Source organism: Sebastes fasciatus, chromosome 5 (assembly GCF_043250625.1).
Source record: "Sebastes fasciatus isolate fSebFas1 chromosome 5, fSebFas1.pri, whole genome shotgun sequence".
In the NCBI taxonomy this organism is placed as follows: Eukaryota; Metazoa; Chordata; class Actinopteri; order Perciformes; family Sebastidae; genus Sebastes; species Sebastes fasciatus.
This window is the reverse complement of record NC_133799.1, coordinates 33,322,937-33,345,900: the sequence shown is the minus strand read 5'-3', so window position 1 is coordinate 33,345,900 and position 22,964 is coordinate 33,322,937. Positions and strand designations below refer to the sequence as shown.

Here is a 22,964-nt window from a genome sequence, read left to right as displayed (position 1 = left end):
GTAATGATTGGTGACCTCTCCTGATCACCTACTTCTCTCTCTTGTTGGGTGCCGCAGGGTTCTATTCTAGGACCTATCCTCTTTTCGTTATATATGCTGCCTCTAGGGTCAATTATAGTCAAGCACAATCTGTCTTTTCATTGTTATGCGGATAATTTACAACTCTATCTACCTATGAAGCCTAATGGAAGTGATGCACTGAACTTACTGTTGAACTGTATTAGTGACATAAAGCAGTGGCTGTTCACAAAATGTCCTTCATTTAAATGAAGGTAAAACTGAATGCATTATATTTGGTACTTCGTGCATAACTAATGTTAGAGTCTCAAGCTTTGCTGCTCTGGCTTCGTATTCCAAACCAACTATGAAAAAATCTGGGGGTGACATTTGACGGCTGTTTGAAATTTGATAAACAGATTAACTCTGTTGTTAAAACAAGCTTTTTCCAGCTTCGTCTTCTGGTTAAAGTAAAGCCCTTCCTCGATCGGAATGATCTCGAGAAGGCAATTCACGCCTTTATTAGCTCGAGACTTTATTATTGTAATGCAACGGAACTCTTCGCGAGCATAACGGGGCTTTGCGGTCATCTGGTCAACTTGCATCTGGTCAAGTCCTGAGGTGGATGTATAAGCTGTGGGGTGATCGTGCTTTTGCTGTCGCTGCTACTAAACTATGAAACAAGTTACCCCCCTGATATACGCACTATCACTGACCTAGTACTTTTTAAATCTAAGCTCAAGACTTTTTTGATATAGATTGGCTTTTAATACCTAGTAGCGCTGTGACATCTTCCTTACGCTTTTTATGGACCTTTTTCCGATTTTATGATATGTTGTGTTTTTATTCCTGTCATTTCTTGATGTTAATGTAAAGCACTTTGGGTACCTTTTGGTTATTGTAAAGGGCTATACAAATAAATGTTGATTAATTGATTGATTGATTGATTGATTGATTGATTGATTGATTGATTGATATTGACTTGATCATATGATCAATTGATTTTGGTTGTGGGGTGATTATTTGACAATGATATGACAAAAATATTTTTGAGCACACTTTTTTCTTAAAATGAGGAAACAAGACACACGTCTTGTACAATCTGAGATAATAAATCTTGGCCTCAAAGTAGATTTTTGTCTTCCTATGTCATATGTCCACTCCCAGCATCTGTAATAGAGAGAGAGAGAGAGAGAGAGAGAGAGAGAGAGAGAGAGAGAGAGAGAGAGAGAGAGAGAGAGAGAGAGAGAGAGTAGTAGTAGAGGGAACATGCTGCGATCAGTGACATCATGCTCTGATTATTCAACTCAACAAGCCAAAGCTCGTCCATCCCCATCCGCTCCGTCCAACCCGAACCCCCCCAACACTCCCTCCCTCTCCCAGAGCAGCGGCCCGCCCAAGGCCACACGATCCCTGCCGATCCCTCCCGGCCCAACTGCCGTGTGAGAGAGCGAGGTTAGGGAGCGATCGACGAAGTTGGAGTAAAGGAGCGGAGGGAGGAGTGGCTGTGTGATGGAGTGTGTTACAGCGAGGCTGCCAGTGGTTAGTGAGAAGTAGCAGTGTTACGTAATGAGTGACCTCCTTCAGACGCTGTCTGCAGTATACTGGACGGGACCAGCCCTGTCTCCTCTGTTAAAAGGTTCTTGACTAGCCTAGAACATGAGACACAACTTATGAGAAAGAAAGTTCTGGATCAAACATCAAAACGCACCACAGCAGGTAGACAACACAACTTCCATATAGGCAAGCCTGATGTGACTGCTCTCTAGAAACAGAGCGTTTTCACAACTGTAGTTCGTTTGCTCTGGTCTGAATCAGGGACCAAATTGTTACCATGCTGCATATTGCCTCGAATTTGGTATGTGTTCATACGGCAGCATTTACAAACGGACCAAAAATTTGGTGCGCAAAGAAACTGCTCTCTAATTGGTAAGAATTTCCATGCTGGAAAACTCCAGGAAGTAAACAAAGAAGAGCAGACTTCCAGAACGCAACAATGGAGGGAAAACTACGCGGCTTGATCTTGGCCCTGGTCATCTTTTTTTTTTTTTACCTCGTAGCAATTTTTCACTCAAGGCAAATGATACAGTTTGAAAATGAGGCGCGGTTGCGACTGGAAAACAATGTATTGATGCACTGGAGTCGCCGAGGCGCATATCAAGACGGACCGAGGAGGAGGCGTGTATTAACCCTCCTAAACTGTGACGTGCTCATCGGCCGAAAATATTTCCAAAGATCCATCAGGTATGCCCGTGGTCTTCAACACAGCCTGACGTTACACCTGTTAAGTACTGATATGAATATCATAGATAAAAAATGGTTTGTTCTATCGATGGAGATCTATCAACAACACGTAAAGCGCATTCGGCCCACCGTCTAGGACTTGCTTCGTCACCGACGGCGATGGCCAGAGCCGCCCACTTTAAGCTTCGCAACGGTTCTTCAGAAACCTCTGCGTGACGTCACGGAGACTACGTCCATATTTTATCACACCCATGCACGTGCACACAGCATATATAATGAGGGTCTATACGACACACACAGCAGCACGCAGTTCATCAGTCCTATTCTGTATTTAAGTTATATACAGTTACACTTTGATCCAACAAAAAAAGCTAAAGAAGAAAGGGAAGACTTATGAATTCTTAATTTTCCTCAAGTGAGGAGGAGAGACAAGCGTGAGCAAGTGAGACCTTTTGGCAGCAAAAACCCACAGATGCAGACGGCGGGAGACGGTTTTAAGAGCTGAAATATGAATGAGCTGATGAAAAATGAGCATATTCAAAGCAAGTGGAGCTTTTATCTGTTAAAGCAGTGGTTCTCAAACTATGGTACACGTACCCCTGGTGGTACGCGTGCTCTCTCTCTAGTGGTACGCTAATCTCTGACTATCGATTCTTCTGTATTGATGCTTTCCCACAGTTACGCATGCACAATGACGCATATGCACGCTTTCTCATGTTACAGTTTGTTTGGCATTGGAGACACGGTGAAGAGAAAAAAAAGCGCTCAACAGCATGGCGCTACTAAACCTGAGGGGTGCACCTTATTTTTCCCCAATAAAGCGACACTGTGAGCAACAAATCTGTGTTGAAATCAGCAGGAGGAGAGTTAGTAACGTTAGCTGTTAGCAGCCGGTTGGCAGCACAGTCCTGACTGGCTAAATACCAGAGACACGAACGTTAAGGTGCCATTGAGTTATTGTTATGAGGCGTTCAAAGTCGGCTCAGGAAAAATGACTATTGGGCAAAGGTAAATTACAACGTTATGATGTGTTCAAATGTAATCTCGGAAAATGAATGAATAAATCAAGTTGTTTGAAGGAGATGTTTTCACATCAATATAAAATAGATAATAGAGAGAGAATTATGACCTGATTAACTTCCTAACACTACCTCTAAGCAGCTTGACAAGATTTTTTTAATCGAAGCAAATACTTAAATAATCATAATCATTTGAATTGTGTGTTTTTATGCAAACAACCACTATAGATGACAATAACAAAGTACAGTTCAGTACTTTGAGTACCCTCCCTGCCTCGAAAAATAGGGCTTTTTGGACTTGCAGTGCATGTTTTTATATTTGGCATGCTAGGGGATTCTCTGTTTTGTTAAGTTTTGTTAATGGAAACATTACTACCCAAAACAGTCAGTCCTGTACGGTTCAAAAACTCCTGCATATAATGTAATTTTCTTATTAATAATATGCTATTTGGAGTGATTTTCAGTATAATAAATGCTGAAAAATAAGTGCGCAGTATGTTTTCTATAAATTAATCTAGTGATAAAGTAGAGGTTACATCTGACAGAATTTCTTTGGCCCCCGGCAACAATCTGGGTTCCTCATGTGGCCCCCCAGGAAAAATAATTGCCCACCCCCCTGGTCATAATGGTGGTACTTGGAGAGTCAAATATTTTCTGAGGTTGTACATGGTGTAAAAAGTTTGAGAACCACTGTACTAGAGTATTAGTCACTTCTAAATGCAGAGAACTTGCGTTAGACCAAACCACTCCTTCAGCGGTGGATTCCAGAGGCTGTTTCTCCATAAAGACAGTAGCCTCTGTTGTTCTGGTGAAAAAGACAGATGGGGGTGGTGTGGTGGTGAATGAAACCAAGATTTATTATTCATCTCGAGCCATTTCGTTTTCCTGCCTTGATTTGGCGATAGAATATTAGTCACACGTTCTGTTGTTGTATCTGACACCGCTTCATCGGAGTAATGTTATAGTGGATGAAATTTTAATTCCAAACGAGCCACACTGAGCTTTTAATCCTTGTGGAGAGAAAACAGGACAGCTGTTGCACACGAGTCTCATTTCCCTTTCTCAGGCTGAGATGATTAATGTGGACCAAACTCAAGATGGACTTTTAACCAGGGAAAGCATGGCATGGGTAATGATTACAGATAACAGTGGAGGAAGTGGAGAAAAAAAAGTCTTTCCTTATGCAAAACTACATCATAGCATCGACGCTGATACAATCTCACACAATTCATCACAACAGCTCTGCATCAAATGCTGCCTCTCTGAAGCGTAATGTTTGATTTCTCTCGATACTCTGTCAGAGAGGATGGATTCAACTCGATATATGAGGCTGAAGGTTATGGTGTTGTTATATTGCACCGCTTTATATTGTGAGGTCCATCCATCTATTTTCTATATCCGTTAATGCTCTTCAGGGTCGTGCATCAGGCTGGAGGCAGAGTACAACGTGGACGGGTTGGCTGTTGTCTGTTACAGGGTACATACAGAGTGTCAGGACGATACCAAAATGATACTATTGTCAGTACCTGAGCGAAATTAACATGTTTTACAAAATATTTTTTTCAATTAACAGATGTAGCTAGACTTTACAAATGTTAAATGTTGTCTAAATAAAATAGTCTAAAAATTTGATTTCAGCTCAGATCAAAGAATAGGTAAACAAAATTCAGAATCTGACCAGACATTTTATGCCAACATTCGGTGCTCAGTGCTCTGTGCTAAAAAAAACACATTTCGGTTGGTACCAAAAAGGTATTGAGGTTCGATACTCTGCCCGACTCAAATGTAGGCAAGTACACCCTGAATTCGGGACAATTTGTTAGTGACTGTTGAAAACCGGGACATTTGGGTGTTTTACAGATATTTGTCGGGACTCAGGACATGTCAGCTTGAAACCGTGACGTCTGGTCACCGTATGCTAGTAGCTTAGCTTGCTAATTGGCTAATGGCTGCCAAGCAATTACGCATTTCCTCTCACAGAATTGTTGTATGTGGATTGAAAACTAAATTGCATTTACACTTTACGTTTGCTTTGATTGTACTATTGACTTGAAGAAAGCAACATTTTTGTGCAGAGTTGAGCCTCACAGACCTCCTCAGCTGTAAACCGCCCTCAACCAGCTTGACCAATCAAATGCTTTAGGTTATACATTGGGTTAGGGCCATGGTTGGACTTGGGAAAAGTCAAGATTTAACAGTAAAAACCGGTAAGGCAGTAGTACTTCAAGTACTTTCACTTTGATTTAACGAGAATTAGATTTGCAAAAATCTTTTGTCTGATATTTAAGTGGAAAAACTGCTGAAACAGCATGAGACATTCATCAACACACTCATCAGCGAGAACCACAAGAAACATAATTACTGGTAAGTCACCATCGCAGCAGTAAAGTGAGAAGAAAAGTGACCCAGGCAGCACTACTTATCTTTGTTCTGTAAAAGCTTCAGTCATGCTTCAAACAGCAGCCGAGCAGAAGCAGACTGCGGCTGCTTTTTCTGAGGAGCTCGTCACGTAATTCTCAACGTTTGCTGTCGACAGACATTTGTGAGATTCGTTCGATCACCTCCACATTTATGTATCTGACATGCACATTTTACAACCCGCAAATTCATCCAACGAAGTTAACAAACCTGTTCCTGTTCTGTCAATGAAAAAAAACTGTTGAAGTGAGTATCACTCTGCAACACTGACAGATAGTTTGACATTTCAAAATTCACCTTGAATTTGTAATACAACTCTGGATCTAATCCCAACTGTATTTCTTTCTCCATGCAGAGTAGGGAGGACAGACAATCAAAGGATTTTGTACTTAAAGCAATGTCAATGTCACAATTTGTGCTGATGTCGCTGCCGTTTTGTAAATTCAAATTAAAGCTCTGTAGAAATGTGTTGGTATTGAGTCTGTTGCAATCTACTGCATCATTTTAATGCCAAATGATGCACGAATGAAAGCACACGATGATGCAATTTTCCAATGAGCCGATAGCTGGATGATTGGTGCATTCTATACAACGGAGCAGCAGGTAGCACACAGTGCCATTAGGGTCATTTCTGGTGAAACATCGACACCAATATGGCCCATTGAGCTTTCCCACAGCAGAAAATTACCATAACACAGCTGCAGGTGGTTGATAGGGCTGCTGATGAATGCCAATGAGTCAGTGATTCCTTCACCAGATGCTAACTTCTAAAACTTGTGGCCTGTACTTTCTTTTGGAACATCAGCTCACCCACCAACCAACCAGCCACCTCCCCTGTTTAACACACTTCCTAATATTGATCATGAGATATACCAGAACACCTCTGAAATTTAAAGAGGACTTATTTGTGCTTTCCCTCTTTCCTTTAGTGTGTTATATCATCTTTTTGTGCATGTAAAAGGTCTGCAAATATTATTTTCATATCAAGCCCTTTCTTGATTCTGTTCTGAGTAAAAAGACCACAGCCAATCATAAGAATCAAGTATGCAGATATTAATAAGCCCTTAAAGGTCCCATATTGTAAAAAGTGAGATTTTTATGTCTTTTATATAATAAATCAGGTTTAGTGCTGTATAAATACTGTTAAACTATCAAATAATAATAATATACGGAGAAATACACACAGAAATTCAGAAATTGTGCGTTTGAGACAAACCGTTAGGATTTCTGTCCATTTGTGATGTCACAAATATACATTTCACGGTTTTAAACTTAAACATTCTAAATGTGTCCCAGTTTGTTTCCTGTTGCAGTGTATGTGAATAACATCAGCTGAATGGAAGTAAACATGGACCCACACTGTTGCCTAGCAACGCAATTCCGTTGCAATTCTGTTGCAATTCCGTTGAAATGCACTAAAACGGAGCGTTTCAGACAGAGGTTAAATACAGGTGTATTCAGACAGACAGTATGAAGAAAATATAGGGTTTTTTGAACATTACAGCAGGTAAACATGTTCTAGTAGAAACACAAAATACAAGTATGAACCTGAAAATGAGCATGATATGGAACCTTTAAGTTTTCAATGATGAAATGCTGAGTATACAGGGACTAAGGAACAAATGTAAAAGTAAGCAGAAAACAATAAAGAAGTCTTCTGCAAAGAATGATGAGCCAAAATAAAGAAACTCCTTACAGTAGGAGAACTAAAAACAAACACATTCGATTAATGAGAATGGAAATAGAGAACTTGCACTACAATCCTAGTTTATTGAGGACACACAGAGTGAATGAGTACCCTAAATTAAGTATAATGTTTATTTTTGCCTTATTTGTGAGATGCTTGCTCTTGTTGCACTCAGAACAAACTGGTAGGTTTGTGTTCTCGCACCATTATTTAGGAACAAAACGTGTTGGCATATGGGGGACACACTTAGCTAGATATACAGCTACAGTAGGTCAGGGGGAGCTGTGACCAAACAATGGACCAGTACAGAGGAACAATGATGAGCTGACTGACTAACCCACAGTTTCTACAGAGGAGTCAACTGGAACTCACCAGTGTCCGCTCTCCGCTTCCTCCAGAAACTGGACCAGGTCACCCGTACCGAGAGAGAGGTCTCGCGCTTCACGAGACTCGTACGTCAGCTGCACCCGGAAACGACCGCTGTCACCCTGCGGAAAGAAATGACTGAGTCAAACTGTGGATGTAGCCAGTCCATTTTGGATGTGGTTCCAGAAACGTAAACTGCCTGTATTCATTCAATCTTAATGCTAAAAATGTTTCTTTCTTGCTTGCTTGCAGTCCCACCGGGAGTTTGATCCTGGGGGACTGGACCCTACACCCCACCGGGTCAGCAAACGTTCTGTTGCAGTCCATCTGGACTGCACGCTACAGTGACTCACTATCACCTCTCAGAGGTACAAGTGGTATTACAAGACAGGACGGGGCCGGGGCAAGTTGGTTAGCATGCTAATATCAGTAGATATCGTCTTTGACGTAATGCCATCGCTGTAACCTCTTCACATTCTGGTGAAAATGTTGGTTCATTTTTAGAATGTTATAAATTTCCCTCTACTCTCCCTGTTAAACTTTTGTTCAAACAGCATCATGTTAATGTTATAATTTAAAGGGACTATTTGTAACTTTTTAAGCGTATAAATGTAGCGGGTCGCCACACATGCGCGTTCGCATATGCGCGCTCGCATATGCGCGCTCGCGTGTGACTGGAGCCTCGTCTCCTCTGCCTGCTGTCCTTCACTCAGAATGCGAGCGCGTCCTCGCTGTCTCGCTCCACCTCTAGACGTGAACGCGCGCTCACTCCACACTGCAGAAGAGTTAGTTTAGCTCTGAGAATATCTAGTGAATGCACAGGGGACGTTTGTGCAGAAATAAATGCTGCAGCTCCTCCAGACCAACAGAGCTTTCCCGTGTCTTGTGAAGTGACGGAGCTCTTCAGAGAGTTACGTTACCCTCTCGTTACCGACCGGGTGCCGGTGTCTCCTCTGCTCTCTCCGGCTGCGGGCGGAGAGAGCAGAGGAGACACGCTGCAGAGCCCCGCTGCTTCAGCCTGCACTTAGGCAGGAAAAGCCAACACTAGGATCAGATCTAAATCATGTTCATGGACAGACCTTCGTCTGGTCAGCTAACATTACTGCCAAGCAGCTGAAATATAGAGTGATATTGTGGTTTTAGCTGACGTGTGTCGCCTCACTGTTTTGAGCGATGCTCGTTCAGGTATATTTAGAGCGAGCAAGCGCGAGCCCAACGCTGACTTTCGTTGATTTCACGGCCACAGGTGTCGCTGTTAAGAAGCATTTCTGAAAGTTACAAATAGTCCCTTTAATTATAACATTTTAATAATTCATATATCAGGACCTCCAGGGTTTGGAGCAAGTAGCTGTTGAAAAATAAAATGTGTAAAATTAATAAAAACTGTTCCAAATTGCATCCACAAACGGGATTAATATTTTTTTTTCCAGTTCATAAACACAAATATTTTAATGTAATGCAAAAATGTAAATTCCTTGAAAGAGTGTGCCTGTGTGTGCGCCACTGACGTGAGTGTTGCTATCTACGATACATCGCGTGGATTATAATGGATCTGGAGAGGCTGTCGTGCCCAGCAGACCTGTGCAGCTCTAATACTCCTCATCTTTCGCCTCTCCTCCCTCGCTTCTTAAATGTCAAGTCGTCAAGTGCCCGCCGCTAATGAGACACATGTCCACGGGAAATAATTAAGCAGCGGGGATCAGGCTGGGATTTTGTAGAGAAGAAGAGAAAGTTAAGGATGAGCGGAGAGGAAACGAGGGATGAGAGGAGGAGGGCTGTCGGGGGGGGTGATCATAGAATGTGATGAGCTGACGTGACCCAGCACGGTCGAGCTCCATTTACATGCCGACGGTTTGACAATGTTGAGTGGTATTGAGCTCATATCTTGTTTTAATTCAGAAGAAAATTATTTATTTGTTTTTGTTTCACTATTAAATACATTTTTAGAAAGTAATGCTCCGGGTTAAACTTTCCTACATTTTTATTGTTGCCTTCCTCTTCTGAAGAGTTGGAGGATTCCTCTGCACTGGAGGGGATCGTCTCAAAGTCATCTGTGTCCATGGAGGGGAGACGCTGCTGGGCCCAGCCTGAGGGGAAGCAATACACAATATTAACCACAAAATGTACTCATAAACAAGGAGGGGGTATTACTATTCCACCTGGTAGGTGATGGTACTTCATTGACAGGAAAGCAATGTGCACTTGAGTAATTTATCTTAGGCTGCATTCACATCAAATCAGGCGTTATGTGGTGGTGTATATTTAAATTTTTCACCGCGGGCCTCCCCACCGCCACATGCTAAACGCACTACCCACATTAAAATGAACGGGAGGACCGGCGTTTTTGGTGTGAATGCAGCCTTAACATCATCATGAAAGCTTGATGAGCCTGTTTGCAATGATGAAAGCTGTATAGCCAAGCTTCTCACACACGGAGTGACCGTAATACTTACTAACTGATCCTAAAGGCGTGACAGAGACGTGGCCGAGCTCACTTTTGTAGAATACTTAATGATAATTCCTAACTTTGAAGGAAGAGTTCATGCCAAAAGTAAAAGCTCCATCTAAGCTTCCTGATGAAACTTTGGTGGCAACAAGAGATAATAAACGAAGGCGTCTGTGTGCAAGAATTTCAGAACTATACAGCATATTTGCTTTGCATGTAATTATCACAGAAGCCGAAGGTTTTTAAGCAAAAGGCAGAATATGACACCGGAGACCACGGTCAAAGCTTTCTTTTAACCATGATGACTACGATCTTTCTCTAAACTCTGAACCCTGAACGTCACCATAGAGTCAGGGTTAGGTGTGTAACAGTCATTTGGGTCACCTTGGATGGCACTGACAAACGATCGATTTTGTTGTTCAGGTATGAGGACCGAAAAGAACACCGACTACGTTTACATGCTCCAAATATTCCGTTTTTTTGCCCTTATTCCGAAAAAACAATATTCCTACTAAGCTGATTACATGGCTAATGAATATTCCCCTCATATTCCCGTTTACGTGCAGCTGTGCATACTCCGATTAATGTAAAATGACCCCATAATGTAAGACCAATCTGAGGGTAGAAATGAACATCCTGCAGAAAGAAGTTGAAGTTACACATCAGAAGAAAAATGAAACACAATGAGCCCAATACCAAATTATTAACCAAAACCAACAGCAACTTGTCCAAACTCAAATCACACCAATGACTGTAGGAGAGGAGTCCTTCTCTGTGCCGTTACCTGGTTGGGAGGCAGATCTAGAGACAGCCGAGGTGGCGACAGCAGCGTTCGCAGTGCTGCTAGTCATGCTCTGACGTTTCCTGACCGCAGCCATAGCACCGCGCAAAGTATCTGGAGGGAAGCCAAATGCTTTATATACCAACCTTTTTCAATCACGGTTGCCACTCAACAACGTCAACCACGAACAACATTTAAAAACGTGAGGGTCCTGATGTATAAATCAAATTCAGTCTATCCAGGCAAGAAAGCTGTGCAACTCTACTACCCATGCAGAAATCAAAAACCCAACAAAACCCCTCACCACACCAAAACTACACCGACACACTTTATCTCATGCATTTTGAAGTGTCGCATCACAAATCACAAGTCGACACAGCAGGCAAGAAATGGAAGTGAACGAACACATAAATATGTGCACACACACATACATACATACACATCGTCGGCAAATAAAGAAATCACACCTATAAGTCGTGCCTGATTAATCATACAAAACGCTAGAAAGGCCCAGCATGCTCAGAGCCTGTACATCACAGACAGGACACATCTATGCATGTACATGTACCTTCATAACCAAATGGAGTGGGATCACTCTTTATCTCATGTCTCTTGCTCTTTGTGTTAGCAGACAGGGGACCTGGCCGGGGGGAAACAACATGCTGAATTAGATACCAACATTTTAAAAAAGAAGGCAGACACACGGCATTACCCCCCCAAAAGCCCCTTTAGACATGAAATCTGTAACATTGATCTTCCATCTGTTAAAGTAAAGGCTTTCTATCATTTAGACACTGGTGTCTGTTTCTTACAGTAAATGTTCCTTATGACTTTATTCAGATCATTAATGAAAAGAGCCTCAATTCTCATGCAATGATTGCCATCTGGTACACAGAGGAAGATATCAAGAACAAAGGAGTGTTCTCAGGTCTCTTATCACTTTTTTTTGCAGTTGAATGACTGTTAATCTTTGTCTTAATTAATGACCATCATGAGAGTTGGAATACTGAGGTTCACCACAAATTCTCAGGGTGAGAACGAGGGCGCTGTAATGTATCGATACATGTCCACGAGAGCGGGTCACCTTGCAGTTATTGAGTTAGAATGCCTGGGCGGAACCACTTGTCTATTAATGCGCGATGATAAGCACCGATAAAACGGTGTTCATCACACTAACTGAGTGCCAAATAAACGTTAGGTTGCCTAGTTACTGAATAAGTACCACAAGACTGCCTGTGTTATGAACGTTAATGTTCTAATCCATAGCATGAGTTTTCAATGTAGCACATCTACCGTATATGCACTGCTGTCATCGAGCAGTGGAAAATAAATCAATAACACAACGATTGTAGTTAATAACATAGTCATCACATTGTGTTTTGAACACGCCTGATGCAACTCAGCAGCTCTTACTGTTGGATCAGGTGTGCTAGAGCAGAGCTGGGAAATGGGCAGGTATGGGGGGGGTCTGGAGGTCTGGAGCTGGGAACCCAGGGTGTAGGCTGTAGGCTAGAATAAATATCTTATATATTAATAAAATATATTAATGATACATTCATTCAAAGTTTTCTGAATCTGCTCTATTGATTTACAGAATGTGATTTTACATGGAAAACGTTGCCAGAAGAATTAAATGTTCAAATGAAGGCTGTGATGTGTGTAAATAATACAATTATTTTGTTTTTAAACCCTTTGGGTGTTATCTATAGTAATAATAATAATGGCCCAAAATGATGTCAAATTACATAGTTTTAGGTAAAAAACCTGGGAGGACCCCCCAAACCCCCACCCCACATTTATACCGGTTCTTTACCGGTGATGTTTGTGAGAGTTTAATTGAAAAGACTGATCTTCTCATGTTGCCACCGTGCACACAGGACTACTTGGCTCAATAACCTATAGCTTAGTGTTGACGTATATTGTCTTATAATGATGAGATTCATATTCTGTTTACTGACGAGGAGGGCTCTCCATTTAATATAATATTCAGAATTTAAGTTGGCGTGGTATACTGTGAAGGGAGGGGAGGGCCCTGGGCCTCAAGTCACATTAAGGCGCCCCTGATTATAGCGAGCGATAATGCCAATTTAACGGCCTGATAACATTCGAATGGTGTGCATACATGTAGCATATTGTATAGGTACAGTAGTGCCACATTCACAACTCCACTGAGGACGTTATTGAAACACTGTCGATTGCATGAGTGGAGAAAAAAAACAATAAAAGCAGAGAACCGAATGAGTGGAAATAGTTCAACTTCAATATCTCTCTTCTGATTTTTTTAATTCCTCCCCTGCCTCTGCCTGGTTGAAAATGAACTTCTCATCTATATTCCTACAGTAAATTGCACTTCTACTGTCTACTTTGAATGTCACCCTGTGTTCCAAATGTCAGCTTATCAAAATTCGTATTTCCTTTGCTGTCGCTTTTTAAAAAGAATATGCATGTCTGCTCATTTGCAGCCTTTTTTCCCCTTTAACATTGTTTTCATTCTCAGCAAATTGACTTTCTTTATGCATCTCATACATTTCAAGATAGCAGTAAATGGGGAGAAGGTAATAAGATTTACTCTATATATGTACACACACACATACAAACAATTTCAATTTGTGAGTGTGTGTTTTGGTCATGACTGACATGAAAATGTCTGAAATTGCAAAGCGCTGGTTGAAAAACGATGCACTGAAGGGCAAACACTGTGTTCTCATCTTTTAATTGGAAGCTCGGTGTCAACACAGTTTTCTACCTCAAAATGAACTTTGAATATAAATCAAATTTCTTAGCGACATACTGTGTAAACCTTACTGTACGATAGGTTGTTGTCTTTACAGTCCGACTGAAATCACAATCAGTCAAAACTCACATCAAAGTGAGAGCACAGTGCATGTCATTTAGAGATGTGTATGATGTTGCAGATTTAAACTTAAAGGGACTGTATGTTTTTATTGCCAGTATGTGAACAGGTTGTAACTTAACCTAAAAAATTAGACCTTCCGTGACTTTCTGGGTTTCCTCTATCGGCTTGTAGACTGCTTTCAATGTGATGAACCCGGGCCGTTTATACTGGGAAAATCCAACGGATGTGACGTCATGCACGAGTGTCTTTATTTTCAGCTCCACTTAACAGGGCTAACAGTGTGCAACCATAGCTAACGTTCGGTTAGAAATGGAGTCAATTACCGCCAAAAAATGACCAGCCCCCACCACAACTCAGACTCCCAACACAAACTCCACGGAAGGACAAAAACAACAAAGTTATATCTGGTGAAGCCCGTCTTGCAAAACAGGAATGTGACCGACATTGGGAGAAAACTAGGATCATCATCGGCCGGGCCTTCGATTCCCGGTGGGACCTTCGTTTACGAGCATAAGCGCCCAGAACAGGACGCTGACTGTCATTGACTTCACGGCCACAAGTGTCACTGTTAACAAGCAATTTCTGATTCTTACATAGAGTCCCTTTAAGGACTTAAGGCAACAGCAAAGGATAATTTTGTTCCGAGTGGCCTTTCTTTGCATTAAAATAATCATAATTTATCCGCCCTTTTATTCAACACTGCACCGCTGAAATAACTAATAATAATCAATGTCGTGTAATAATTCATTTTCTACCTGTTTGTGTACATTCATTAGTTTGCTGTGTGTGTTAGTGAATGTGAACAGAATAGTTTAAAAAAAAAAGAGTAAAATATAAAAAAAATAGCAAAACGTGAAGGCAGGAAGACTTTGGACGGGCAGTCGGGTACCTTTGGCGCGTCGCGTGGCGAAGGAGGAGTAGGTGGAGGAAGAGGAGGCGAGAGAGAAGCGGCGGGTAACCTCTGCCTCCTTAGCAGCAGGCTCTATAGCCGGAGAGAGGAAGTCAGGAAGGAGGGAGAGACCGGCAAGGAGAGATAGAAAGAAAGAGGGAAACGGAGTAAAGGGAGAAGAAATGAAGAAGCAGAGGAGGATGGACAGAGAGATGGGGTGTTAGATAGATTTCAAATGAAAGAAAATCAAGGCGAAAGCATAACAGAGAATAAAAGAAGGCAAGAGGTTATTGGGTTAACCCCACTCTTCCCGACACACAAGGCTTTTAACCTCTTAGTCAAATCATAAAGACGATTTTACTACCTTAAAAGTCCCATATTGTAAAAAGAGAGATTTCCAGGTCTTTTACATTATAAAGCAGGTTTAAGTGCTTTATAAATACTGTTAAACTATCAAAACGCTCAATATACGGAGAAACACACAAAGCCCGTATTCAGAAATTGCGCGTTTGAAACAAGCCGTTAGGATTTCTGCCCATTTGTGATGTCACAAATATACAATATTTAGACCATTACACGGTTTTAAACACTAAATGTGTCCCAGTTTATTTCCTGTTGCAGTGTATGTAAATAACATCAACTGACAAGGAAGTAAACATGGACCCAAACTGTTGTCTAGCAACGCAATTCCGTTGCAATTCCCTTGAAATGCACTCAAACGGAGCGTTTCAGACAGAGGGTAAATACAGGTATATTCAAGCAGACATTATGAGGAAAATATAAGTGTTTTTTGAGCATTACAGCATGTAAACATGTTCTATTAGAAACACAAAATACAAGTATGAACCTGAAAATGAGCATGATATGGGACCTTTAACTAATTATATACAGTAATAATAATAATAATATTAATGGCAACTTATCTACTGTTATCTACTGTTATCAAACATTGCAAATTGCTTTAAAAGAGAGACTCACAAGTGAAATCCATGAAACATAGCAACAGTTCAAGCAAATGGAGGAGGAGAAGAGGAAGCAGGAGATGCATGAAAAACAAAAGAAAAATACAAACTATGACAAAAAAAAAATTCCACTGTGATCATGTGATGACAGGTGGTCGTATGCGGGAGGAACATTGAATCATATATCCAACGCAAACTCTTGAAATCTCCAGAAAAAGTAGTAGTAGTAGTACACTAATGGAAGTGATCAGATCTGTAAGCTGTAAAAATGTAGGGATGCAACCATCGATGCAGATGTTTCATATTAAAAACCTTCCAGTCATGCCGCTTTGAGCAGGTGCAAGGCTTTTAATGTGAAACAAATGTGCAGAAAGTTTCGTTGACGGTAGCTTAACAGCAAACAAAAAAGGCAATACATTTGTGGACAGAAACTTCTTTTCTTTTAAAGATTCTTTTCTTCTGCATTTTGCCTTTTTATTTGACAACTTCCAGTGGAGGGGGGAGTCGTCGGAGTTGAGCTGATGTTTTACGGTATGGTATGCAACGCGGATCAACACTGTGTTTAGAATGACATAACTCTGTTGTTACACTGATGAAATGCACACTAGAGTGTATTTATTAGGACAATAGGTACACATGGAGGAAGTGTTGAGTTTGCATTAACAGCAAACATCAGAAAAAGGTAGGCATCTTACTAAAATATGATCAAATATATTTATGAGACAGCCTCTAAAATAAGCCTGATTCCAATAATCAGGCCTGGTTCCCTCTGTGAGGTAAATAAAGGCTACTACTGGGAAATTTACGGTCATTCCACTTTGAATTTGTAGTTGGAAGTTCCATGAAACAAACTTCTACAACAACTCATTTTCACTTCCTTCCTCCTGCTCAACCTCCCTCACCGGTCTTATTGGGGGTAGGGGGGCATGTGCAGCTTGAAGACTGGCCGCAACTACTGCGACGTGGAAAGCAGAACTCGGACTCAAGGCCCTGTCCTCCAAAAATGTTAACGCGCTTCCAAATGTCAAGAGGGCTCGAATATTAGAGTTTGACATTTAGCGCAGTGCTGCGCCGCAGAATTTAGCCTCGCCACGGTGTCACCGGGAGATTCTCTTCTCTTTCCATCTATCTGTCTATCTTCCTACCGTCTCCCTGTCTTCATATGCCGTCTCTTCGACAGCACTCTGTCCCTCTCTCTTTCCTGAATCACAGTTTCCTTGTTGTAACGCGGGCAGATGGCACAGGATACTGACGTGAACAGATAAAAGCAGAGAAAGGGGAGCAGAGGGAGATGTGGCCTTTATTATGCTGACACGCCGCGGGTCGCTGGGAGAGACAACAACGAGATGCCCGCCGGCACAGAAATCTATAACATTTGAGGAAGAAAAAGAAGAGGACAACAGCGGTTATGTGTGACTGGAAAATGGAGATTGAACTAGAAAGGACAGAGGCGAGGTAGATACCGCGGCTGTTCGGGGTGATGATGGTTATATCATGATGATGAAGATGATGATGACAGCAGTAACAGATGAAGAGAACATGAGGGCGATGGTGTTGACCAAGATGCCAGTGATGATGATGATCACTGTTACCTGCTTGAAGAGACCTCCTGTTGGAAAGCCCCTGCAAGGTGAAGCGTTTCCTAGCGTTAGCAGCCGATTGGCCGGCTGAAGCATCGACTGAGTGGGAAAGCCGGAGGAAGCAGAGCAGCAGGGAAGGAAGAAGAGAAAGCCTCGTGACATGTTCCATATTATACGCCAACATGACGACAAAACAGCACTTATTTCGACACCCTATTTAGTTTGTATGTTTGGTTGTTGTTTGAACCCTTTCCTCATTTCCCAAAATGTACCAAACTGTGCAATGCATCGGTGATCTATTCAGAACGTTGGCAGACTAACTAAAAATTGTATAAGTTCAACCTCAGCTCCTATATTAAAGGTCCCATATTGTAAAAAGTTAATTTTTTATGTCTTTTATATTATAAAGCAGGTTTAAGTGCTCTATAAAATACTGTTAAACTATCAAAACGCTCAATATACGGAGAAACACACACAGCCAGTATTCAGAAATTGAGCGTTTGAAATAAGCCGTTAGGATTTCTACCCATTTGTGATGTCACAAATACACAATATATAGATCATTACACGGTTTCAAACGTAAAGATTCTAAATGTGTCACAGTTTATTTCCTGTTGCAGTGTATGTAAATAACATCAGCTGACAGGAAGTAAACATGGACCCAAGCTGTTGCCTAGCAACACAATTCTGTTGCAATTATATTGAAATGTGTTAAAACGGAGTGTTTCAGACGGAGGGTGAATACAGGTATATTCAGGCAAAATACGAGCATGAACCTGAAATAACAACGATATGGGACCTTTAACCCTTTCTTCATTTTCAAAATGTACCAAACTGTCCTGCTCCAATTTAAAAAATAAAACCAAGGCTTTTATTCTGAAATATTACCAGGACAATGTTGTATAAAATGCAGTGACTTGCAGGGATCCATGAATTAATAAAGTATGGGGTTTTAATTGTGGATTGTTACTATTATTTACAAATTACCACACGTTTCTTAACCTTTCTCTGTCTAAAATAAATATAAATTACATTTCTAAAGAAATGAAATGGCCATTATGAAAGGCAAACTCTATGTAGAAAGAAAGGGCTGACAGTAGCAGCTGCAGAAACTCTGCTGGTGTGGACGCCACACATGTGAGACACGCAGCAATTCAGCCACGCACTGAGCAACATCAGAGCAACTATTTTAAAGTGAGGCACAGGGGTTCACACTGGAAATAGCATTTAGTAAAGTTGTAGTTTGTTTCTATATCTTGCTGCTTGTTGGTCTAATTGCTGATGTTTGAAATTGTGCACGTGTACTCATGCATGCTTTATTGGGTGATGGAGTTGTGAGCTGATTAACTTAGTTTGTGGTATTCTAGATCTTTGTTGGCACATGTTTTCAGCAGAGTCAACAACAGCCTACCCATCACCCATCTGTTTCATGTCTGAGTCTCATCCACTGCATACAAACAGGGATTCATATGACCACATGTTTTGTTACCTTGTTTATCCATAAGAGCTCTTTGTGTATTGTACCTGCTGAGCTGACGTTAAATATGTTGTCAAACAGTAAATCAAAGTTTCACATTTTCTTATAGAGGAAATGTTTCTATCACGATCGGTGTTTAAATTGTTTATATTGCCCATCCCCTAAGAAAATATAGTCTTAAATCAGAAATGTTCCTAATTCCTCAGTAAAATCAGGAAATATCTGATCAAAGAAAGTAAACAAGACAAATAATCTAAACAAGAATTCGATGTCAACAGAAGGTGTTAGAAACGCAACTTTGTTCTATAGTGGTTTTCAAGCCAAAGAAAAATAAGGAACAGCTGGACGAAAGCAATCTTAACTGAAGGTCCATTTAACAGCTTTTTCAATGTCAATGTAAGACTAATGAACAATGATCAATCCTTGAATATAGATCCATGTAACGTACTGGGAATAATGGTTAAAACCGGTGATTTTGGACTGGTGAATTGGTCAAATTTGGATATGACGTAAATGTTCCTTTATAAATATTGTGGTGTCATCACAACTTCATGATACAGACTCTGGAACAGCCTGCTGGGAGGAAGTAGTGAGAACCACTTTACCCTTGTATAACAAGAGAGAGAATGGAGAAAACAGCTAACATACGCATAGGAATATGAGGAGAAGTAGAAACAGTCGGCAACACAGAAGAATGACACTCATCCATTTAAACCTTCTGTTCATCCATGAAAGTCTCTCAGCCTCCAGTATTCTGATCTGTACATGCAGTCAGACTCTATCTGTCCATCTGTTTGTGTGTGTGTGTGTGTGTGTGTGTGTGTGCCTGTCTGGGCTGAAGGGCAGTGACCTCGCTGTCTGTCAGCCTGGTCAACACTCGCTCTCACACACACACACTCTCTCACACACACACACACACACACACACACACACACACACACACACACACACACACACACACACACACACACACACACACACACACACACACACACACACACACACACACACACACATGCATCAGAAATGCTTTACATTCAACCCACTACTTCTTATCTTCATCATAATGAAAGCCAAGAATTTTTTTTCGGTATCAAATAATATAGTGATGGTTGTTGTCACAGGAACTGCTAATAGATCATTTGGCGTACCTTTAATGGTGCTAATTTGCCAAAATGTTAATATACATAGCCTAAAAAATGGGGATGCACCGATACCACTTTTTTTCCGACCGAGTACAAATACTTACATTTGCGTACTCGCCGATCCCGAGTACCGATACGAGTACTTATCTGTGCCAAAAGACCCTCGTTAACAGCCAGCTGGAGGGTGTGAGCAGCACACGGCAGGCTGGAGAGTACCGCATACGAGGCGGTGCGCCGCGGTCGGCTCTAGGTCGGCTTGGAAAGGTGCTTCCCGGGGCCATGGCCAAAGTGCTTGCTGCGCCCTCTCTCCCAGCCAGGGAAGGACGAGGCCCCGTGCACCTGGTGCGACTGTTGACCGGGGGCAAACTGTCCTTAGTGCGTCCCAACCGCGTCGTGCCCCCAGGGCGGGGCTCGGCCAACGTAAAAGGCGCCAAGGGTCTGCGACGATACCTGCAACCCACCTGACCCGTCTTGAAACACGGACCAAGAAGTCTAACGCACGCGCAAGTCAGAGGGTGCAAGCAAAAACCCCGTGGCACAATGAAAGTGAGGGCCGGCGTGGCCGGTTGAGGTGGGATCCCGGCCATGCGGGGTCGGGCGCACCACCGGCCCGTCTCGCCCACACCGTCAGGGAGGTGGAACGTGAGAGACTGTGATAGGACCTGAAAGATGGTGACGAGAGGTTAACGTCACGCTGCCGTAAAGTGGTATGGGTGCCGTTGTATCGGAGCCATTTTGCGAGTACGAGTACATGAGCACAGTATCGGACCCGATATCCGATATCCGATACTGGTATCGGTATCGGTGCATCCCTACAAAAAAACTAACTCACTGGCACAATGTCAGACTTTGAAGATCCCTGCACTGAATGACTCAGCACAAACAGATAAACCACTGGTTGAAACCAAGCAGCAACCTCCGGAGTCAATCTCCACAGACCCCCCCCCTCACCCCCCACCCCCTGTGTAAATGCCCAACTTTACAGCAGTAATAAATAAGTTTTCGCCCTGGTACAAAAAAAATACAATTTTGGCTCTATACCAAATCTCCCATTCATGACAACTGTATGAATTTTTCTATAATTCACCCGTTTAAATTGCTATGCTAATGGTACCTGCCCCGACCAGGCCTCGCTCCTCCCCAGCTCCCCCCCTCTCGTACAAATATGGTCACTTCTGATGAAAACAAGATGGCAACAGCCAAAATCAAGGCTTCAAAACCGTAGTCCGCAAACCAATGGGTGACATCGCGGTGACTGCGTCCACTTCATCTATATATAGTCTATGGTTGAAACATCACCAGTTTGAGGCAGGATGTAACTGCATGGCTTGCTGTAGTATATCACGATGCAGTTTAATATCAGGTATAAATGGTAAATCTAGGATCCTGCTCTTTGATGAAGAATGGAAAAAATTAACACCTTTGGCACAAACACACAGCGTCACACGTCTGGTACAAACTGACGAGCCATCGCTTCCTGAATATGCAAGGATGTGTGTGTTAATCATCAGTGTGAAGCAGCTGATCAGTGCTGAGATGTATGATGATGATGCATCGTCAAGAGAAAGAAGGGAAGAGAAATGAGATGGAAGGAGGGGAGTGAGGAGGCAGAATGGAGCGAGGGAAAGGAGAGGAGGAGATGGTGTGGTAAGAAAAAAAGGAGAGAGTAAGAAAGGGAAGACGGGGTAGTGGATAAAGAGGACTGAAAGAAAAAGAGTAGCAAGAGGAGAGATAAAGAGGAAGAGAGGGAGAGAAGAGAGAAAGGAGGAGGAGGTGTGAATGGATGTGAGCAGACAGGTATGGGTTTGGACACTTCGTTTTGTAATAGTGGCCAGACACCCATTAGAGGGCTGAGACCAAAAACAACAGCTGCTGTCAGCTGTCCCTAACCTTTAGCTTCATGTAAGCAGTAGGGATTGGAAGAGGTGTGTGTGTGTGTGTGTGTGTGTGCAGAAGTACAGCGTTCTGGATGAGATCGTGTGTGTCGGTGTGTGTGTGTGTGTGTGTGAGCGTGTGCTGGCCTCTTATTTCTTTCTCCACTACGTTGCCACAGTAAAGGGTTCACACATCATCTCCCACCTACAGTGTATTCCTCTTACTCCAGAGGGTAATGGGGGATGTTTGCAGAACAAAAACAAAAGGAAATGTAAAAAGAGATCATCATGTGAACTCTCACCTCTCTTCTGCCTCATATTAGGGCTGGGGTTGCTTCTCCTGAAGCCCGACTCTGGACTCGATGAATCCGACTGTCTCAGCGCCATCTTACGCACATTCCTGGAGAAACATGGAGCAGAGGGACATGTAACATCAGTTGGGATGAAATGGCTGAAGCAGGATGTCTGCAACTTAATTTTTATTTTTATTTTTTATTTTAGCTTGTGAAGAAGATTCATCAGGTCATTTTTCTTTTTTTTTTTTTTTTAGATGAAGCTGGTTGCTCACCTCATGGGGGGCCCGTAGCTGTTGAGCTGGCTGGCTTCTGTGAACACAACAGAGAAATTTTTTTTACTGTTTTACTGTTCATCAAACCATAACATTGCTTCTTCCATGCCTTCCACCATGATCAATATGACTGGCACAGAAATTATTTATACAAGCATTTTCTGATATTCCTCCTCAATGATTAAAGTCTACTGAAGCTTAAGACGAGACACAAGACATGTTTTTTTTAGATTTAGCTACCGTAACATGTCTTCGCTCAGACTAGTGGAAAGAAAACATTTATTTTACTACTTTGTCTATTTGCATCTGTAGATTTCTCCTGAATTCACCAACAGTTAGCATTAGATAATGGGGAAGTTTCATTGTGGTATCCATTAGTTAAACCTGTAGTGTCTTCAAACTGTAGTGAATTTTACAATCCATATCTGTAAAGGCTGTTTTCTCTCAGACTCTGAGTCAGAAATTTCCACTTCAGCAGCACTAACATCCACCAAACCTTCACTTTCATTCCTATCTACAGTATATTCTGAAGGTTTTTACAGAGGCGTTTGTTCAGATGTCATTCATAGCCTGATTTATACAACATTTTACTACTAAAAACATGGAGAAAATGGGTGTTTTATGGCTGCATTACTACCTTCCCCAAGGCCAAAG

The 22,964-nt window shown here is 41.9% G+C and overlaps 1 protein-coding gene across 12 annotated transcripts in view; it reads right to left on the bottom strand.

Annotated features, from left to right (window-relative positions):
- The window catches only part of mcf2l2 (MCF.2 cell line derived transforming sequence-like 2), a 149,905-nt gene that overhangs the window by 6,074 nt on the left and 120,867 nt on the right, over nucleotides 1-22,964 (bottom strand). For 4 of the 12 annotated variants that reach the window (XM_074636861.1, XM_074636864.1, XM_074636858.1 and 1 more), the window contains exons 26-34: nucleotides 22,311-22,347; nucleotides 22,045-22,142; nucleotides 17,259-17,345; nucleotides 14,705-14,797; nucleotides 11,527-11,598; nucleotides 10,962-11,072; nucleotides 9,709-9,818; nucleotides 7,738-7,853; nucleotides 1,564-1,649 (exon numbers count right to left, since the gene is read on the bottom strand). In XM_074636861.1, coding sequence (XP_074492962.1) covers nucleotides 1,564-1,649; nucleotides 7,738-7,853; nucleotides 9,709-9,818; nucleotides 10,962-11,072; nucleotides 11,527-11,598; nucleotides 14,705-14,797; nucleotides 17,259-17,345; nucleotides 22,045-22,142; nucleotides 22,311-22,347 — 810 coding nt within the window. Of the gene's footprint in view, nucleotides 1-1,204; nucleotides 4,066-7,737; nucleotides 7,854-9,708; nucleotides 9,819-10,961; nucleotides 11,073-11,526; nucleotides 11,599-14,704; nucleotides 14,798-17,258; nucleotides 17,346-22,044; nucleotides 22,143-22,310; nucleotides 22,348-22,964 lie in introns of those variants that run through there. The other 8 variants (XM_074636862.1, XM_074636860.1, XM_074636867.1 and 5 more) reach the window with 6 other exon arrangements.